Source organism: Lepidochelys olivacea (assembly GCF_965140295.1).
Source record: "Lepidochelys olivacea isolate rLepOli2 genome assembly, chromosome: 9".
NCBI classification, from domain to species: Eukaryota; Metazoa; Chordata; order Testudines; family Cheloniidae; genus Lepidochelys; species Lepidochelys olivacea.
In genome coordinates, this window is record NC_140419.1 from 41,546,540 (window position 1) to 41,564,781 (window position 18,242).

Below are 18,242 nucleotides of genomic sequence, written 5' to 3' on the forward strand. Positions count from 1 at the left end.
AATTTTCATGGGCAAAATATGTGTATGCATATGTTCACAGGTGAAAAATTGAGTGAGTTGTCTGAAAATTAAAGTACCTGTGCATGTTTAGTCTACATGTTTCTGTAATGACATACCTACATGAGTTTAAGAATACTTATAATTTTCATTACTTAAAGATCTTATCTACCCAGGAGGATAGAGATTAAGACTATGAAAGCACTAAAACCTTTTGATTGTGGTCCTGATCATCACTTTTAAAAAGGAATGCTATCGTGTTATAGGCCGAACATCTACTACTAATATTTACATACAGTACCTATAAATGACACATACCTTTACCTATGATATCACTGTTCTCACATGCAGTGTGTGTCCCCTAAAGATGAAACCAATATCAGCCCTCCAAACCCAGAGCTTGAATGGTCTGATAACCAAAGTGTTGATTCTGAATGCCCTACATATTCTGCCTCTTAGTCTTAAATGTTCAAAAGCAAACAGTAATTTTGGATGCCCTACTTTTTAGATGTCTGACTTGAGACCCATTAAAGGGGACTGGTTTTCAATTAAGTGCACACGACTCAAATTGTGCACCCCAAAATTGAGGCACACCAAGTCACTAGTCACTCTAGAAAATTGTCCTTAATTTCACCAGGTAAGTTTAAGAAATTAAGTAATATTAAACGGACATTGTTCTTAGGTCACATGGTCTAAATAGGTTAGGAACCATGTGGCTGTGAGAAAAAACTCTCCTCGCCAAGGCCTTTCTGGATGGATTAGTACAAAGAAACAGGAGGCTAATATAACTTGCAAACCAGTCTACTTTCTTGAACTTCCACTGAATTAGTTGAGATATTTTTGCCCTCAGTACCATTTTTTTCTGCATGTTTATCAGTTCAAACCAGTGCTTTGAAGGATTTCTTACTGAAACTCGCAACTAGTAAAACCCAACTCCATGGCAGCTGCCGTTTTTTTAAAACCACCTGAACTTGCTGTGTCCTTTTGTCTGAAACCTTACAACTTCAGCTATACACACGCACACATACATATAAATAAATACATTATGGTGAGTGTATCACAACATGTTTTACTTCTTGTCCTATTTCTATTTTAGAACATAGAAATTATAGAAGGTTTAGCCTGTATTTTATGAGAGACCTCCAAGGAACATGAGTGTGCTATAGCTATGTTGTTGATTCAACATTTTCAGCCACAGCCATCTGTCCTCACTATGGGATGTGCTTTTTCTCCCTCTGATTAGAGCCAGTTTCTAGACCTGTTGCACAAAGCTTAGAGGCTCAGACAAAAACCTTCCAGGATTGTCCGGAAAGTAGTGTCAATTAGGCATGTTATTCTTCTCTTGTTTTCCTAAACAATCATGTTGCATCATTCCTAAACAACTGCTGCTTTCCACCAGAGAAGCAGCTGCAGGTTTTCAAGGTGAAGTGAGCCCTGTAGTTATCCAGGGCTTGATCCTACAAGCCTTCTGTACTCACAGCTCCCTTTGAAGTCAGTAGACATGCTGCTTGTAAGCATTTGGTTTGTAAGATACTTTTGAGTCCTTTGGGAGAATAGGTGCTGTATAAATGTAAACTATATATGTATGTATTTTGTCAGTGATTATAACCACAGTCTCATGTGAGCAACCAAGTGCACAATCTGTACAGAGAGGGTACCTAAAGAGAACTATGAAGAGATTTGAGGCACCAAGAATTTGTGCACTAACAGTTCTGGTGGAGAGTTCACTTATTAATGTGATAAACTGTGTTAATTCTGATTTCTTTGTAGCTTTTTTACCCATCAAAGAGTTTAGAGCACACTAATAACCAAGTTTTATTGTGACAATTTCTCATGCTTTCTTTTATTAATCAATTGTTACCTAAACGCTAAAATTAAAGCAGGTAATAGAAAAGAAAAAGTGAAACAAGCATTTTAGCAAGAATAAGAGTAACAGTTTCCCTCAAAGCAGTGACTGAGCTCTCTGCTTTCTAGCTGAAATAAGCACTAATACCTGATGCCTTGTGCTTAATCCAGTCCCTTCAATATAAATTCAGTGTTTTGGTAAAATGGCATGCCAAGCAATCTTAATTGTCACTTCCATTTTTGTTAAAGAAATAATAGGGATGGAGCCTCAGCTAGCATAAATTGGCATATCTTCATTGTAGAGCTATGCCAATTTATACCAGTTGAGAATCAGGTCCATACAATATACTCTTATCCTGCTTACTAAATTAAGGACTGATTGCTTTCCTCACTGTGTGTTTCTCTATAATTTTAGTAGCAAGCTGAAAGATATTCTGATACCGGAAAAAAGTGGTAAAAATCAAGCATTATTGTACATAGCTCTCCCTTCTCATCAGCAATTTGAATCACACACTTTACTGTGTTGGTATATTGTGTCCTGTTAGGGGGCATGGGAATAACTTACAGTTCTGTGTGGGGTTTTTTTTTTTTATGATTAAAAATGTGGTAGCAAAGCAAAATTCTAATTTGCGTAAACATGATTTACATATGCTGATTTTATGTAGGCAGTGTAGATTATTTTGCGTGATGTTTTGGGGAACGTGTCCCTGAAATTTGTTGAGGGATCGGGAGGCACAGTGAAGATAAAAAGTATCTGTTTAAGGAATTTTCGTTCCTCATTATGGGTATGATTTGACAAAACATCACCCTGGCTGCTGTGCCAGTCAAAGGCTTCCACAGCTTTGCATTGCCTTGTATAGGGAGAAAGATTAATAGATTTTATCCCCCTCACCCCACTCCTGAATTACGTTCTGTGAGCTTTTCTCACTGTGGGTCACAGTAAAGGCATTTTTGGTGGATTGCTAAAATCTCCTCTGGTTGTGAAATAAATTCTAACATGAGTAGCAGGTCCTGCAATGCAGAGGGGAAATGAGAATTGTTCTTTGTGAGTTTCAGGTTTTGCATGGCAGTGCAATATGTTCCTCATGCACCATGAGCTGGGGAGGAAGGGACTCACTGGATCTAATTCCAGTCAGTTACGGCATATTGTGTATATTTCTGAGTATAAAACAGCATTGTTAATAAACACAATGAACTAAATGTTGTACCCCTGTTGTGACTGAGGCCTGACTGCAGTGTATTTACACCAGGGATTAATTTAGGACAGAGAAATTAGGTTTGTATTGATATTAATGATCAGACATAGCAATATTTTAATTCCACCAGTAATGTAGGAAGCATTCTCTGGAAGAAAGAGAATAGATAAATTTAAAATTGCTGCCTTTTATCCCCCATGTTTTACTATAGTGTTTATAATATAATATTGTGTGTTTCTCTATAAAACATGATACATATGTATCTAAATAAAGTTGTATATATAAATTCAGAAGCCTGGGAATTTGTAGATTAGTAGGTACATTGTGCCATTGTTTAAATGAAAAGCTAACAGCCTTTACAATGTACACTGTACAGAGTCGTGGTTCAGTTTTTGTCCTATACAAAACCCCGGTCCGCAATTAACTTTGTGCAATGGGTTATTGAAGGATTCTGGATTGCATTGCATTGATTAATGCATTGAAGATTGTGTTAATATAGTAAGAGTTTCATACTGTAGATTGATGCCTTGCATTATATATTTCTTCAACTCTTACATGTTTATAAAAAAGGGTTTGATTTTTAAAAAAAATTTACATTGTAAAATAACGGCAGAAACCGTTACAACTGTGTTTTATATTGTTTGAAGGGGGGAAACTTAAGTCACCTCTCGGAATACCACCAGGAGAGATGTCGGGGATCACCAGTGAATTTATACATAACATATAGCCTGAGTTAAGGAAGAAGTGTTACCCTTTAGTCTTTCTGGCCTCACAGCGGTGCTTTTAGATCTTCTGTGCTCACAGATGGAGTCGGGTAGTAGGGCTGGAGGCAGAGCGGGGAGCTGGAGCTGGATAAAACCAGGAATTAGGAGTGGAGAGTGAAGCAAGGGAGAAACAGGACAGGTGAGAAGGAGCAAAACCCAAAAGAGAATGCAAAGAAGTAAAAGACTGACAAAAACAAAGTAGTAAAGGAGAAGAATGCAGAAATATTTACTTGTGGCCTCACTAATATATTGTGAACTGGAAAAAAAAATTCTATTGGCCATCAGGGAACTGGACTTGGCAAGCTGGGGATTGGGAACACTGTGCGTTGGGATTTACAGAGCCAGCAGAAAGCCACTGATGACCCATTTATCCAGGCCCTCATCTTCCCTCTAATATCTTAAACCCCTGCATCAGGAGTCCCATTCCAGTAGTCCTGCTAATGTCCATCGAAAAGGGTCTTAGCTCTAATGTTCATTAAGAGATTTTATTCAGTGGAGAATCTGTCTTCTCAAGCAACTTTGGCTAAATTTCTTTCCCTCTCCTTACTCTCTCAGTGCTACCAGTTGGTAATGGGGACTAACACAGGGGTGGGCAAACTTTTTGGCCCAAGGGCCACATCAGGGTTGCGAAACTGTATGGAGGGCTGGGTAGGGAAGGCTGTGGCTCCCCAAACAGCCTGGCCCCCGCCCCCTATCCACCTCCTCCCACATCCTGCCCCCTGACTGCCCACCTCAGAACCCCTGACCCATCCAACCCCTCCTGCTCCTTGTCCCCTGACTGCCCCCTCCCAGGACCCCCCCGCCCCAACCATCCCCTGAGACCCCACCCCTTATCCAGCCTCCCCTCCCTGTCCCCTGACTTCCCCGCCCCCTATCCACACCCTCGCCCCCTGACAGGCCCCTTGGGACTCCCACGCCTATCCAACCCCCATCCCCTGACCACCCCCGAGAACCTCCACCCCATCCAACCCGCCCCCTGCTCCCTGTCCGTTAACTGCCCCCCCTCCCAGAACCTCCAACCCATCCAACTGCCCCCGGTCTCCTGACTGCCCCCCGGGACTCCCATGCCTGTCAAACTGCCCCCTGCTCCCCAACCCCCAGAACCTCCGACCTATCCAACCAACCCCACTCCCTGTCCCCTGACTGCCCCCCAGGACCTCCTGCCCCTTATCTAATCCCTCCCACTCCCTGCCCCCTTACCATGCTGCTCAGAACGGCAGGACTGGCTTATTGGAAAGCCTGGGAGGTGGGTGGGCACAAGCTGTTCTGCCCGCGCAGCAGTGTGGCTGCAGGGGAGGGGGGACAGCAGGGGAAGGGGCCAGGGACTAACCTCCCCGGCCAGGAGCTCAAGGGCCAGGCAGGACAGTCCCGTGGGCCAAATGTGACCCACGGGTCATAGTTTGCCCACCTCTGGACTAGAACATGGTCGGAGGAGGATTCTTGTAGGCCAAGTATATTGAGGAGTCGATTTTGGAGCTCTATAAAGGCAATCTCTCAGTCTGGCATACCTCCCATAGATGGGAGTCCCATTCTAACAGACCGTAGCTGGTCTGTTGGATTGGGACTCTCACTACTGAAGATAGTCAAGTTGCAAGGAGACTGGTGTCAAGGAAGCACAGAGACAAGTAGGAGTGGTAAGGGCTATTGCCTGGAGACAGAGCAGGAGGGCTGGCGAGGCAGTGAGGGCAAATGTAAGTTGCTGGTGGATCTGGGCAGCTACGTCAGCCTGTCTTTGTAGGGTTAAACTCAGTTATGACACATAAGGCAATAACTCCCTTTGCATTTAAATTTGAAAAGTAGCCATATCTGGAATCTCATGAGAATTATGTGTTTAGAGTTTCTGGGGACTGTGGCTCTTTAACTAAAGGAACGAGGAAAATAAATAAATAAAAAGGTAGACTCTTGGGGAATAAGCTTTGGAAAAAAGTATCATTTTTAAAATCTCCTCTCCAAGATTGAATATTTTAATAAAATAATAATAATGGAAAGTCTGTGTTTAATATGGAAACTAAATGTAACAATTAAAATGAAAAATGGAGGGATTTTAATTCTGCTTTAAGCAAAAATCTCAACGATGCTTTAAATGTGGAGTTGCTACCATAGCTGCCGTAATAAGTAGAGGGCTTTAAAAGGGACTGGGGACTGTAACCAGTACATGGAACTTTTGTGTATTGTGCATGAATGTTAACTACCATTGATACTAATCTTGTGACGTAGAGAATGAATATGGTGAATTCTTCACACATCTCATTAAAGTCTAAAGTGCATAGAAGCAGACTGTGTTCTGGAAGCTGAAAGTGCCAGGTAATTGCTTTGTGTATCTCTGAGAGGATTACCTCACACCAAAGCCTTTATTTTAACACAGGCACCATTATAATGAGTCGCTCAGATCGCTCCAGTTCAGGAAGGAACTCATGAGAAAGAATTGGCCTATAGAAAGAACTACTGAGGATTTCCTTTCTTCATTGGACCCAGGTTTGTTTGTTATGGTAAACAGTGATCGTTGTTTTAGAAGTGAAACCAATTCACCTTTACCAGATTAACCTAACTGCGGTGGGAAAGTTGGACATAGTAGCTCATTCTTCTGATGGTTGGAGCTTTATGCCAAAAATAAACAAATCCAAATGCCTTCAGAACTGCAGCTTCACCTTTGGTTGTAGTGATTGCCATATTGAGATAAAATTGTACTCCATTTTGGGTTGATATTTTCAGGTTTTGGGTTTCTAATCCCTGATAAATCTTTTAAAAATCTGAAATATTTTCTCTTGAAGCTGTAACTGTGAGAATATGAGTTGCTATCGTGCTGATCTTACATAGAGGGAATAAGCCAAAAAATGAGGAAAAGGTTCAAAAAACATATTGAAAAATATAAAATTACTTCTCATTGTAATGCTAACATTGGACTATGTGCAAGAATGATTCAAAAAGTGCATACATAGTGCCCCAGTAGTATGTTAGTTTATTATTTATTTATTTTATTACTACAATTTTGGGTAGGAAAACTCTAAAAATACTGAATTAAAAACAGAAGAAATGCTCTACTTGGGGATTTTCTATTTCATCATTCTACTCCCTGGGTCTGTGGTTTGTTGAGACACTACTAGATTTCTGAGGGTATTTACTTTTGCCCCCACAGTACTTGAAACGTTTTTAGGCATAGATAATCTCTCTTCTCTTACATTAAAGTTTCTCATGATGACATAAGGACTTTAAAAGCTCCCGCTCTTCCAATGAGCGCTGCCTAGAGGAAGGTTAAGTTACATGTTGACAGATTGCCCAGAAGAGAGTCACAGTGGATCTGTTTTTCCTCATCTTGATTATGCACAGAATAGGAAGAAGTTGCTCCCCTCTCAAACCATACACTGTAGTTAGATGACTTCATCACTCGTATCTATGACTATGAAGATATTATAACTTGGCACTTCCAAATGATATTTCTTGCTGCCAAGAAACCTCTGGAAAGCAGTTTTTTGTGCTGCATCTGACTTTCCACTTGAATCTTGTCATTGTCACTTGCTAAGGCAGCCATTAACCCCACAAGGAGAGACTGCAAACTTCTAGTCATTGCATCCACTGACTGTAACATCCTTACATAGTCTAAGAAGGTTTAATTAACCACTGATGTTTGACAGATTCACATCGGTAACTGCCACTGGTGTAAATGGGTTAATAGACTGCTGAATGCAACTGTCTTTTGACAACTGTAAGACTATGCTCTGTAGCCATTGTGAATTGAATAATGATCTGGGTAGCACTTTATGTAACAGTAAAAGGAAAACACTAATTTTCAAACTGATCATTTAGTTTCACATAAAGTCTTTCTCAGTTTGTAGGTGATTTACAGTCGACAGGCCAGATTTACACCTGCAACCAAGATCCACTCAATGCGGCACAGACTGAGTGGGGCAGTGAGGGTATGTCTAAATTACAGCTAGAAATGAGCCTCCCAGCCTAGGTAGACAGACTCAGACTAGCTGGGCTCCGGGTAGTGTGCATCTTTCTACTCAGGTTGGTAGGCTTGCTCCCAGCTGCAGTGCAGACATACCGTCAGGGAGCTTCACGATTCTCTGCCCATCTCCAGACACGAGTTAGAGTAGCTAAGGATTGCTCTAATCTATGCCAGCTGGAACTATCTGGAGATGGTGGGAGCACAGTGTGGTCTTGTCACTCACCCTCCCTTCCCTCTACACTGGGCTGCTGTGGAGGATGGCATATTTGTTGCCTGTGTCGTCTCTGCACTCTCTAGGAAGATGCAGGAAGTTTCTGCTCCTTTTGTGCCACATGACAAAGAATCTGGGCCATTGTCAGCATTTGCCAAGATTTGCTATACAACCTAGACCAGGAAGTTGCTGCAGTGCCTCAGTACTCCTGAGAGAGAGGTTAGTAAATGCTGACTTTTTAGTGGCAAGCCAGTGCAACTATAGAATTCTCAGAGCCGTATGAAAAAGTAGAAATGGGTGAATTTGGGCTTTTCACCATCTTTGCAAAAAGGCTTAATAATCAGAATCTAATAGCAGGTTTGTGAAGCGTGATGAAATTAAGTTTAATTTTGCATACAAAAAAGTTGAAGCAAAATTCCAACAAATACTTTGTTTTTTTGCAAAATGTACGCAAAGTGACACCTAGGGTTTTTTGTACAGCCTAGTTGTCATAATTTTGTCCCTCACTGAATTCATCTGTACTTAATGTACATTTTAAATAGAAGGGGCCAATGAGGACAGATACAGACACCTGGATTTTAGACCAAATGACTGCAGTTTTATTAATTCTGCAATGGTATTGCTACTCGGTGCAACCCATCCTGGCAGCAATGGAAAGGAGGGAGGCCATCGATGCTCCTTATGTCATCTGCCTTCCCCCTGAGCATCCCAGCCACAGGACTTTACAGCCACCTGAAAACAAGGCCTTATCAAAACCTGCATTATTCTCAAGGTATGTAACCTATGATGATCTGGAAAACCCTCTAGCCTCATAGGATGCCTCAGACTTATTTCACCTCCAGCCCTTTTTCTCAGGGTTGTGATGATGTAAAATGAAGATAATAGCTGCTGAAAAGTTAACTCGTTGAGAATCTCCAAATTATTTTTCCTGATGGCACTGGAACTTTTTGCTATACTTTAATTATTTATTTAATGATGATAGTATTCTTTTCAAAAACTACAGTAAATACTATAACAGTATTGTTTGCTAATAATTTGGAATTTGTTTGCTAATAATTTGCTTTGAAAGGACTTAGAAATGATTTATGGTGGCTGATTCCACGTTAATTCTTCCCTCAGTCCCTTGTATGATATTCTGGCAGGGTTTCACATTCTTGATAGATTCACTGAATTAAGCTTCACATACAGTATTTCTTTTTCTGCTTATGAGACACTTGATCTTCGTTTTATTTGAAATTGAATTCCTTGCATTTCAAGTCTCCAAGTTGCCTTACATGAATAAATTTGGCACCTTTCAAATGCTTTTACATGGCTTAGTCCAACAGCAGTCTTTCTTAATTAAAGCTTGCTGGATCTTAAATCCAGCTCCTTTCTTTGTGTTAATGATTGTTTCTCCTTTGGCTAACCCTGTCCTTCTTCCCTGAATGACATTGCAGAGTATGGTAGTTCATTTCTGTCCATTATTGATTCAGTCACACCAATCAAAAACTTGCAAAAATTTTCCCAGTCTTTTTTCTTTTTGGATTTATAGAGACATGGCCTGAAATAAAGGCTGTTGTACTCATCAAAAATTGGAGCACTGGTCTGTGGGCATTTGGGCTTTAGATCTATTATCAATTGTGAAAGGTGGAGATCATTATTTTGCAGGATGTCCTTGAAAGTCGAAGGACATTATTTTTTTCCTCACTGTATTGCCTTTGGGGAAAAATGTGCTGGTTATATTGGCAGCCTTTTGTAAAACTAGCCATTTGTTAAATTTGGACAATAGTCCAAGATTTGCTTCCTCTTTCAAAGGATTTCTTATTCTGTTTGGATATTTTCTGTGAGGATGGATAGTGTGTTGTCTGTAGTTTGAACTTATGGCAAGCTTGGTTGTTTAAAGTAATCTATCAAAGGGCAGTGCATGTACCTTCAGAGAGAGAATGCTATGCACAAACCAGCTAAAGCTATAAAGCATTTTGTGATGTAGTATTATGTAGTATCTGGGACACAGGCCAGAGTCTACTTCAGGATTTTTTAAAAAATTTATTTTATTTTGGCCTTTTATAATGAAAAAGCCATCTACCTCATTTTAAACAGAAAATGTTGCTACCTTCTAATGAGCCACACACCAACTAGAGACTCTTTATGGAAGCTTTTTTGTCTCATTGCACGGTTATTCCTTTTTCAATTGTGCTGTTAGCCAAAATTCAGAGACTTTCAGACAGGTGGAGAAATTGATGATGGAGTTGGATATTTCTTTGATGAGTCCTGTTTATTTACAAGTGTGACTGGCGTCCCAGGGGAGCCAACTGAGATCACTCAATTAGGGTGAACTGCAAAGAATGGGTCAGGCAATCCCCAAAGCTGGTGGATATTCCAGTACTTAGATTTACCAAGCCAGCACTAAACAGCTTCTATAACTCCTCACTGGTTACCCAGAAGCCAACAACACAGTTCCCTAAAAGAAGCTCAGCCTCAGGCCTCCACCCAGACACCCAAGTCAAAGATGATGAGGATTACTGAAAATCTTATTCATCATATAAGAAAGTTCTATGAATCCCAAAGGATCAGAAACATTACCTCCCAGGTTAATGAATCTTCCAGATCTTAGCCAAATTCACGCTTACAGCCAATTCTTATTCACTAAACTAAAATGTATTAAAAAAGAAAAGAAAGAGTATTGGTTAAAAGATCAGTATACCTACAGACATGACTACAATTTCTGAAATTCAGATTCATAGCAGAGATGGTGAGCTTTCTAGTTGCAAAGAGTTCTTTCAGAATTAGTTCATAGGTTATAGTCCAAATGTTTATATTCAGGGTGGTCCAGCCTTGTGGCTGAAGCTTCCCCTGCATGAAGCATCAAGCAGATCTGAGATTAAAAGGATTGGGACCCATCGCATCTTTATACAATTTCAGGCCTTCTTGTGACAGCTCAGAGTCCTTCGGCAAACAATAGACAATTATGAGTACTTTTGAAGTAGATCTACTTCCTAAGCATTGCCGGTAATTATCCACACAGGTTAACATAAGGCAATGGCCCATTTTCCATCATTCTCAGGTGATTTGCTGTACATTTCAAAGAGAGACGAACACAGCGATATCCTGTTTACAGTTAATTTAAATGTTAATATTCCATTTTTATCTCTGAATCAATAGCTATAGTGACAGATAGCCATGTAAACAGTCAGTTCCTAATGTTTGACAAGATGTAAATATACACATACAATTAGTATCACCTCCAATTTTCTAACAATACAGGTTTGCATTTCAAAGTTCTAGCCTATCTAGCATGGACTGGCCCTAATTACCATTCACATACTTTTCTAACTTGTCTCTAATGATTGACTCTGGGTCAGTTAGCCTGCAAGCTGCTTAACCCTTTCTGGCCATACATCACACTTTGTATAAGATTTGTTGCAATTATATAACAATGGGAGCAACAATGATTTGCATGATCATATTTTAATTAGACAGCATCACAAGAAGAAATTACAAAGTCCTGTTTCCTTGAACACAGAGGAATTAAACAACAGGAGATAGTTTCATTGCTCATAGTCCAAGCCTCTGTTAACCAGCACTCAGCCCAAAAAACTCTCTCTAGGTTTTTACTCAGGACTGTGTTCCCAGTGCTTGTTCTGATATCTCCTTGGCACTTTGCTCCTTTCCTTTGTGTGCTTCTGAGGGGTTTCTTCAATTCATCTCTCTCACACACAGATACACCTCTCCAATCCAATCAGTCCCTTGCCTCTGAATGATCATAGTCATACCACCGCCTCTTGTGCCACATTAATCTCTCTCCTTCTCCAGACTTGTGTGTGACTTTGTTTTGGGTTGAGGCCCCTGTTGTTTCAGCTATCTATTCCATAAAGGACCTCTGTTGCTTTTTACATTTATCCTGTAATGAAAGGCAGCTGTGAGACCCAATAGGTCTACCGATAACATGACCTTTTAGTTGTCTTTTTAAATAAGCAATGGAGCTTCTCAGCAAGCTTTCTGTTCCTTGTGTACAGTGCTGGTGACATCACAACAGTTCTGGAGAAGGAGACAAGGTGATACTGTAGTTTTCTAGTATGGCACAATTCCTGTTTAATATTAAATACTTCGAGTATTAACTACCTTTGAGAACTGCACAGTACCATATTAAAAAATATCCTTTCTTATAATGCTGAGAGACGTTCAGACTTTTCTTAACTGCATGGAAAACATGCCAAGACTCTAAGGGCTGCACCTAAATCACCTAAAATGGAGCAAGTTTCCTGGCTGCCAGAATCAAGATGGTGCATTGCATGCTGGGTATTGCAATCTCTGCAGGCCTTACTTCCACATTAAAGATGAGCGTGGCTACTGGTTGCATTGAGCTAAACTTGATTGCCCATCCCTCTTTTATCTTTGTGGGCAGATTCTAGCTCCGATTCTGTCCAACACCTGCACCATGCATGTGTAGAGTTTTGGTGCTGCTGCTGTTTTTCTTTGTAATATTGCAGAGCCCCTTTTAAATGCTTTGGGCCCATTTTAACCGGCGAATGTGCAGGGGTTGAAAGTTGCCAGCCCACCCTCCTTACTGTGATACAGCTGGTCAAGAATTTTTGATTTTAGAAATTTAACTGACAAATGGCAAGAATTTTCTGACTTTTTTTGACCAGCTGTAGCACATAGAGACATTGACACCCCGAAATCCTCAAGGGGGGCTGGCAGTGGTACTGTCCCAATTCTCCTAAGTGTGTTGCCAGGGGGAAAGTCACTTGAAGTTCTGTCTGGGGCTTCATAGAAGCCTGTCAATAAAGGCTCCTTGGAGATGTGCTGAATCAACTTATCTCTTGCTTTGCCTGGCCCTGCTCCCTCCTATGCTGCCAATGCTTACTTTTTGGTCTGCATCTATTGTCTCCAGGTTCCTTGGAGGAGCAGGTGTTCCAGGGGGATTGTGCTGGTGAATCTCTGATCCCTTTGGACTTAACACTGTGAGGGGCCCACATATTTTGCTCTATTGGCAGATCTGGCCCTAAAAGTATTATTAATTAGTACTTATATCTTTTTTCATCTTAAGAATGATGTGCATCAGCTCGATGTAAGAGTGATACAGCAGACCTCTGTGTAAAGTTCTCCTTGAAAGTAAGTTAAATTTCACCCATGCAAATAGCAGCCTTGCCTATATAGGGTGTATGGAGGCTGGCCAGCAATGGCTGTAATTGGGTCAAATCCCTACTGCAGGCAAAGTCTGAGACAGACACAGGTTGAGACTTTCCCAAACGCTCACTGAGCGTCTGGGTTAGAACTTATGAATTTCTGTTTCCCAATCCTATGCTTAGTCTATCTGGGCTTTGTGCCACCTTGCCTTATATTATTAAGGTTGTCTGACACTTCCCATTAAAAGTTTTTGGTTGCTTTTAACTTTGCCAAGCTTTAAGCTTTCAGGATGAAATTTGCCATGCCAGGTACCTGTTTCAGGCTGAACTTTGCTGGAAAATTACAGGAAAAAAGAACCCAGTCATTTCAAACAGCATTTAACCCAGTTTTAAAAAATTCTGGTGACCTTTTCTTTGAGACACTCTTGTGCCTCCATGCTTTGGAGCAGTGACTTGATATTTGGCAGGGAGGTGACCTTTATGTCATGGATGTTCCTTTTGCCACCCCCATGAATATCTGCCTAAATTTGGCTAAGTTATAAGCCTCTGAAAAATTGCAGTTCACAAGTACTCAGTAGAGACTTGTTGGAGCTTTTCCATTCTGTTTCCCAAAGATTTTATCCAGCTGAGAGATGAGCAGGTCTTTCCCTGTAATTGCTGCTCCCTATGATCGCAGACAGCGCCCGGTTGGGCACCTGAATTGAGAGCAGGGAGTCTGTTTCTCCTGTCCTCTCAGTGTGTCCCGGGGTCAGTACAAGGTTTACCATGGCGCCATGGCGCCGGGCCCACAATCAGAAGGGGCCCCAGCCAGCCCGATCCCCCGGCTGGCTAAGCTGGCCAGGAAAGCTGCCCCTGCTCCGCCCCCGCCCTTCCTCTTCTCCAAAGCCCCTGCCTCTGCTCCGCCCCAACCCCACCCCCACCCTGCAGGGTAATCTCCCACCTCCATGCCACCAGTGGTCGTGCTCCCCACTGCCGTATTGACGCCTCCACATTTATTTATTGACAAATAAAATGTGCAGAACTTTAAAATATTGTGCACAGAATTTTTAATTTTTTAGTGCAGAACCCCCTCAGGAATATGGAGTGCTGTGCAGCTGTGATGGTGGGACTGTGAGGAAGGGGTGGGCAGTAGGGAGGTCTATGGGTGGGGGGCACTGAGCGAGCGGTGTGGTTTGCAGGGTGCTGTGCGGTTGTGGTGGGAGGACTGACCATCCTGCACCTTGCCCCATGGGGGACCACAATTGTGTTTGGCGCCAGTCCCACAAAAAGTTAATCTGGCCCTGCCCAGAGTGCCCAAGGAGGAAATTGCCTGTTTCAGATGCAGAGGGACAAGAGCCAGATCTAGCATCGAGGGCCGGGGACGAGGGGCAGGGAGAGTAGACTGGGACAAGAAATCTGGGGTGAGGGAACTGGCATGGAAGTTGGTAAGGGATGAAAGAGGAAAACTGGGAATGGGGTAGGAGCCTGGGACTGGTTGGGCAAAGTGACTAGGACTGGGAGCCAGGGAGGGAAACAAAGTGGCGGGGACTGGTTGAACAAAGAGAGTGGGACTGGGAACCAGTAGGTCAAGGGGAAGAGAGACAGATCTGATGAGGGGCCAGAAATCAGGAGAAGAACTGGGAGTTGCTGAGCAAAGAGAGAAGGAAATGGGTGGTGGGGGTGGAGAAGGTAAGAGGTTGAAACTGATATTTGACAAGGAGCCCAGGGAGGAAGACTGTGGGTTTGGTAAATGTGAGGTTGGGAGTCACTGGAGGCCAGTGGGGTGGGGAGGGGAGAGACAAATCAGATGAGGAGCAGGGAGCAGAGACTGCTTGGGCAAAGAGATACTGGGACAAGGTGCTGGTGGAAGATAACTGGGAATGGCCGAGCAAGGAGATTGGGACTGAGAGCAGGAGAGGGAGTCCAGACGGGAAAATTGGGTCCGGGATGAGGAGTAGGAAAGACAAGATTGGGCCCGGACAGATTGGAGGAGATGGAGCTGCAGGGGTCAGTGTTTGGCATCCTAGAGCACACTCCTCTGAAGAGCTTGAAATGGAATCCAAAATTCTAAGTCTCACCATTCCTCTGCTGTCAGCTAATGTCTGTGAAATCCACAGGCAAAAAGCATGCCATCCCCCTGTAGTGCTGGTTCACATGGAAGATGGCAACCTACTACGAAAGTTGGAAGGTGTGTAGTGAATGAGATAGAAGATTGTAGGAAGAGAAAGGATGATCTCATGGTTAAGGCAGTTGAATGCTATTCTGGAGAATTAAATTCTATCCCTACCTCTGCCACAAAGTTCCTTAAGTGATGCTAGGCTAGTCACTGAAACCAGGTAATCACTAATTGTGTGTTCCTCATTTTCTGAGTACCTGATTTGAGGGAATGGTGTCAGGTTTACAGAATTGCTGAGCACTCACTGTTGCAACTGAAGTCAATGGAAGCTATGCTTTGAACATATGAAACACTATATAATGCTACATATGGTCCTAGGCATCTCAAATTGGAAACCCAAAATTAGTAGATACTTTTTAACTTAATCTCTCTGTGCCTTAGTTCTCCAACTGTAAAATGGGGATAATGTCTCCTCAGCTTACAAGGGTATTGTGAAATAATTTATTGTGAAAAAAATTAATGTTGGAAAATCACTGTCATAATTTTCCACTGTCTTTGGAGCAGGGTTTGAATAGAGTGCAGTAAATAAAGTATGGGGCCACACATTGAACAACTGGGGGGGGGGGCGGGGGGAATGAAAAGCTGATGATTAGATGAGCCCTGTCCACTCTGTGTACTGAATGAGACTGTCCTGTGGGAAAAAAAGTGTGTATGAACATGTAATTAAAGACTGTGTCATAAAGCATGTGCACAGAGGGGCTACACTAAGGTTCACAGGCAACCTTAATTTCCTAACTTTTGAGTGCTTGACTTTGCAATCTTAATAATGTCCTTTTAACATGGTTCTTGTGTGTGTAATTGTGATATAAACCTAACAAAACATAGCAGAAATGTAAAACATAAACACTTACTTTGAGAATAATTGTAAGGAGGTTCTGAGATAAACCACTAAAGGAAGAACATCCACATTACAGTAATTCTGGTTTGTCCTGAATTCACCACCTCTTGCATGTATGGTTACCAGGTACTGGAAAAATATGTGATCTTGCCTACTGCGAGGACTGATGTACTCCCATGGAACAGGGTGAATTAAGGGCAGTAGCAGCCTTAATGCTGCATTTCCTGGTCTCTGGGTTTTTGTCCATTATTTTTCACTTTTTAAAAAAGGTTGATTTAATATTACTAGATTTTATTACTCCTAACCTATATTTAGGAGATGATGCTGAGATAGAAGAAAGGTCTCTAATAGCCTTACTTTACCAGTACACAACAGTAATATTAAGTTTGGTTGCTCTGGGAAAATGCTGGAAGCTGCCTCGGCTCGGTCAGAAGTACTCTGGAAAAAACAGAATGACTTCACAGCTGAGAGATATCATCACTCCCCAGTGCATAGATGAAACGGCTAAAATGCTCGTGGGAGCTGTATGCACCCCAGCTGCCTGATCCTTCATTGTGGAAGTCAACGGGATTTTTCCATTAACTTGAATATAAGATCAAGCCTACATCGAGTAGTGAATAGAACCTCAATGGGTGGACTACTAGTTTCTCAATGTATGGCCTATTATCCAGCCTAATACCCTATGAGCCAAATTCATGCCCTTAAATACCCCTTGATTGTATTTCATCGTTGTTGCTTATAAAAAATACTGCAGTAACTGTCCTTTACAATCATACAGATCACCTTTTAAATCCTATGGGCCAAGATATAGTTGGCCAATGGAGTTTGGGTTCTTTTGGGATCTGACTGGTGATTAGACAGTGGACCTCTGTCTTAAATTCCTTACTCTTTTTCCAAGCAGAATATTTCATGTAACTTTTCAAAAGAAATTTGGGTAAAATACCAGAAATAAGTGAAAAACTTAATGTCATCTCATCAACTTTTTTTCATGTTTAATAAGGATCTTCATAAAACTTCCATTTGTTTTTGCTTTTCCAGTTTCCCCAGAGTTAAAGCTGCTTTGCGGAGCTGACATTCTGAAGACGTTTAGTACACCTAATCTCTGGAAGGAGGAGCATATTAAAGAAATAGTAGAAAAGTTTGGTTTGGTGTGTATTAGCCGTGCTGGCTCTGACCCTGTTCAGTACATCAGTGAATCAGAACTTCTGACTCGATTCCAGCACAATATCCACCTGGTCACAGAATGGATTCAGAATGAAATCAGTGCCACGCATATACGACATGCTTTATGCAAAGGACTAAGTGTGAAGTACCTCATTCCAGATTCTGTCATTTCCTATATTAAGCACTATAATATCTACACAGAAGAGAATGAGAGGGGAAAATAAAGGGGATTTAACTTCAGCCTCTTAAACTACACAACACAATGATAAACACACTAAATGATTGACGTCTTTATTCCACCAAATGGGGAGAACACAATGGCATTTATTTTTGGAAAATCCCTGCAAAGGCACAATCTTTGTGTATGGAGGAAAGTGAAGTAGGTTGTGGGGAGATGCAACTAGCTATACTTCTGAACATTTGTAGAGTAATTCAGAAAAGTTTTTGTATTATATTACTACTGAGGTCATGCTTTCCTAAGCTGTTATGTGCAAAGGGCTGTCAGTTTTAAGATCTCCACTAAGAGTTAATTTACATTACATTTCTTCTATTTTTAACACAAATATTAAAATCTTTAGTAATTGTTGAGGGATTCTTGTGATGACTTAAATGACCTCAAGGGCTGTAGTTAGTGCTTTCCCGTATTATAATCATCTAATACCAGGAACTGTTTCAGTGGTCTTGGCCATTCGCAGATAGTGAGAGTAAAATTATTGTCATTTTCCTTCTCAGGAATATTTTCAATAAACTGCTAAAATGTACATAGTTATTGCACATTTCTACTTTATAGGATCCTGAAAAAAATTATTTCACTGTATTACTTAATACCGTTCAGTTTTGTGCGTATATATGTTGGCAGATCAGAAATAAAGCCCTGATTCAGGAAAGCACTTAGGCATGTGCTTAAATCCCATTATTTTCAATCCAGCTCATAATGAGACCTTTAAAGGGGGTTCTTTGCTTTGCTTTTAGTCCTATATGCTAGTCCAGTCCCCTGGCATAGTTTAGAGCAACT

At 41.5% G+C, this 18,242-nt stretch overlaps 1 protein-coding gene across 1 annotated transcript in view; it reads left to right on the forward strand.

The window, feature by feature from the left end:
• NMNAT3 (nicotinamide nucleotide adenylyltransferase 3) overlaps positions 1 to 17,988 on the forward strand; it is a 74,285-nt gene extending 56,297 nt beyond the window's left edge. The window contains exons 4-5 of the mRNA XM_084638470.1: positions 6,168 to 6,277; positions 17,102 to 17,988. Coding sequence (XP_084494596.1) covers positions 6,168 to 6,277; positions 17,102 to 17,451 — 460 coding nt within the window. The 3' untranslated portion in view covers positions 17,452 to 17,988. The remainder of the gene's footprint in view (positions 1 to 6,167; positions 6,278 to 17,101) is intronic.
• The last annotated feature ends 254 nt before the right edge of the window (positions 17,989 to 18,242 follow it).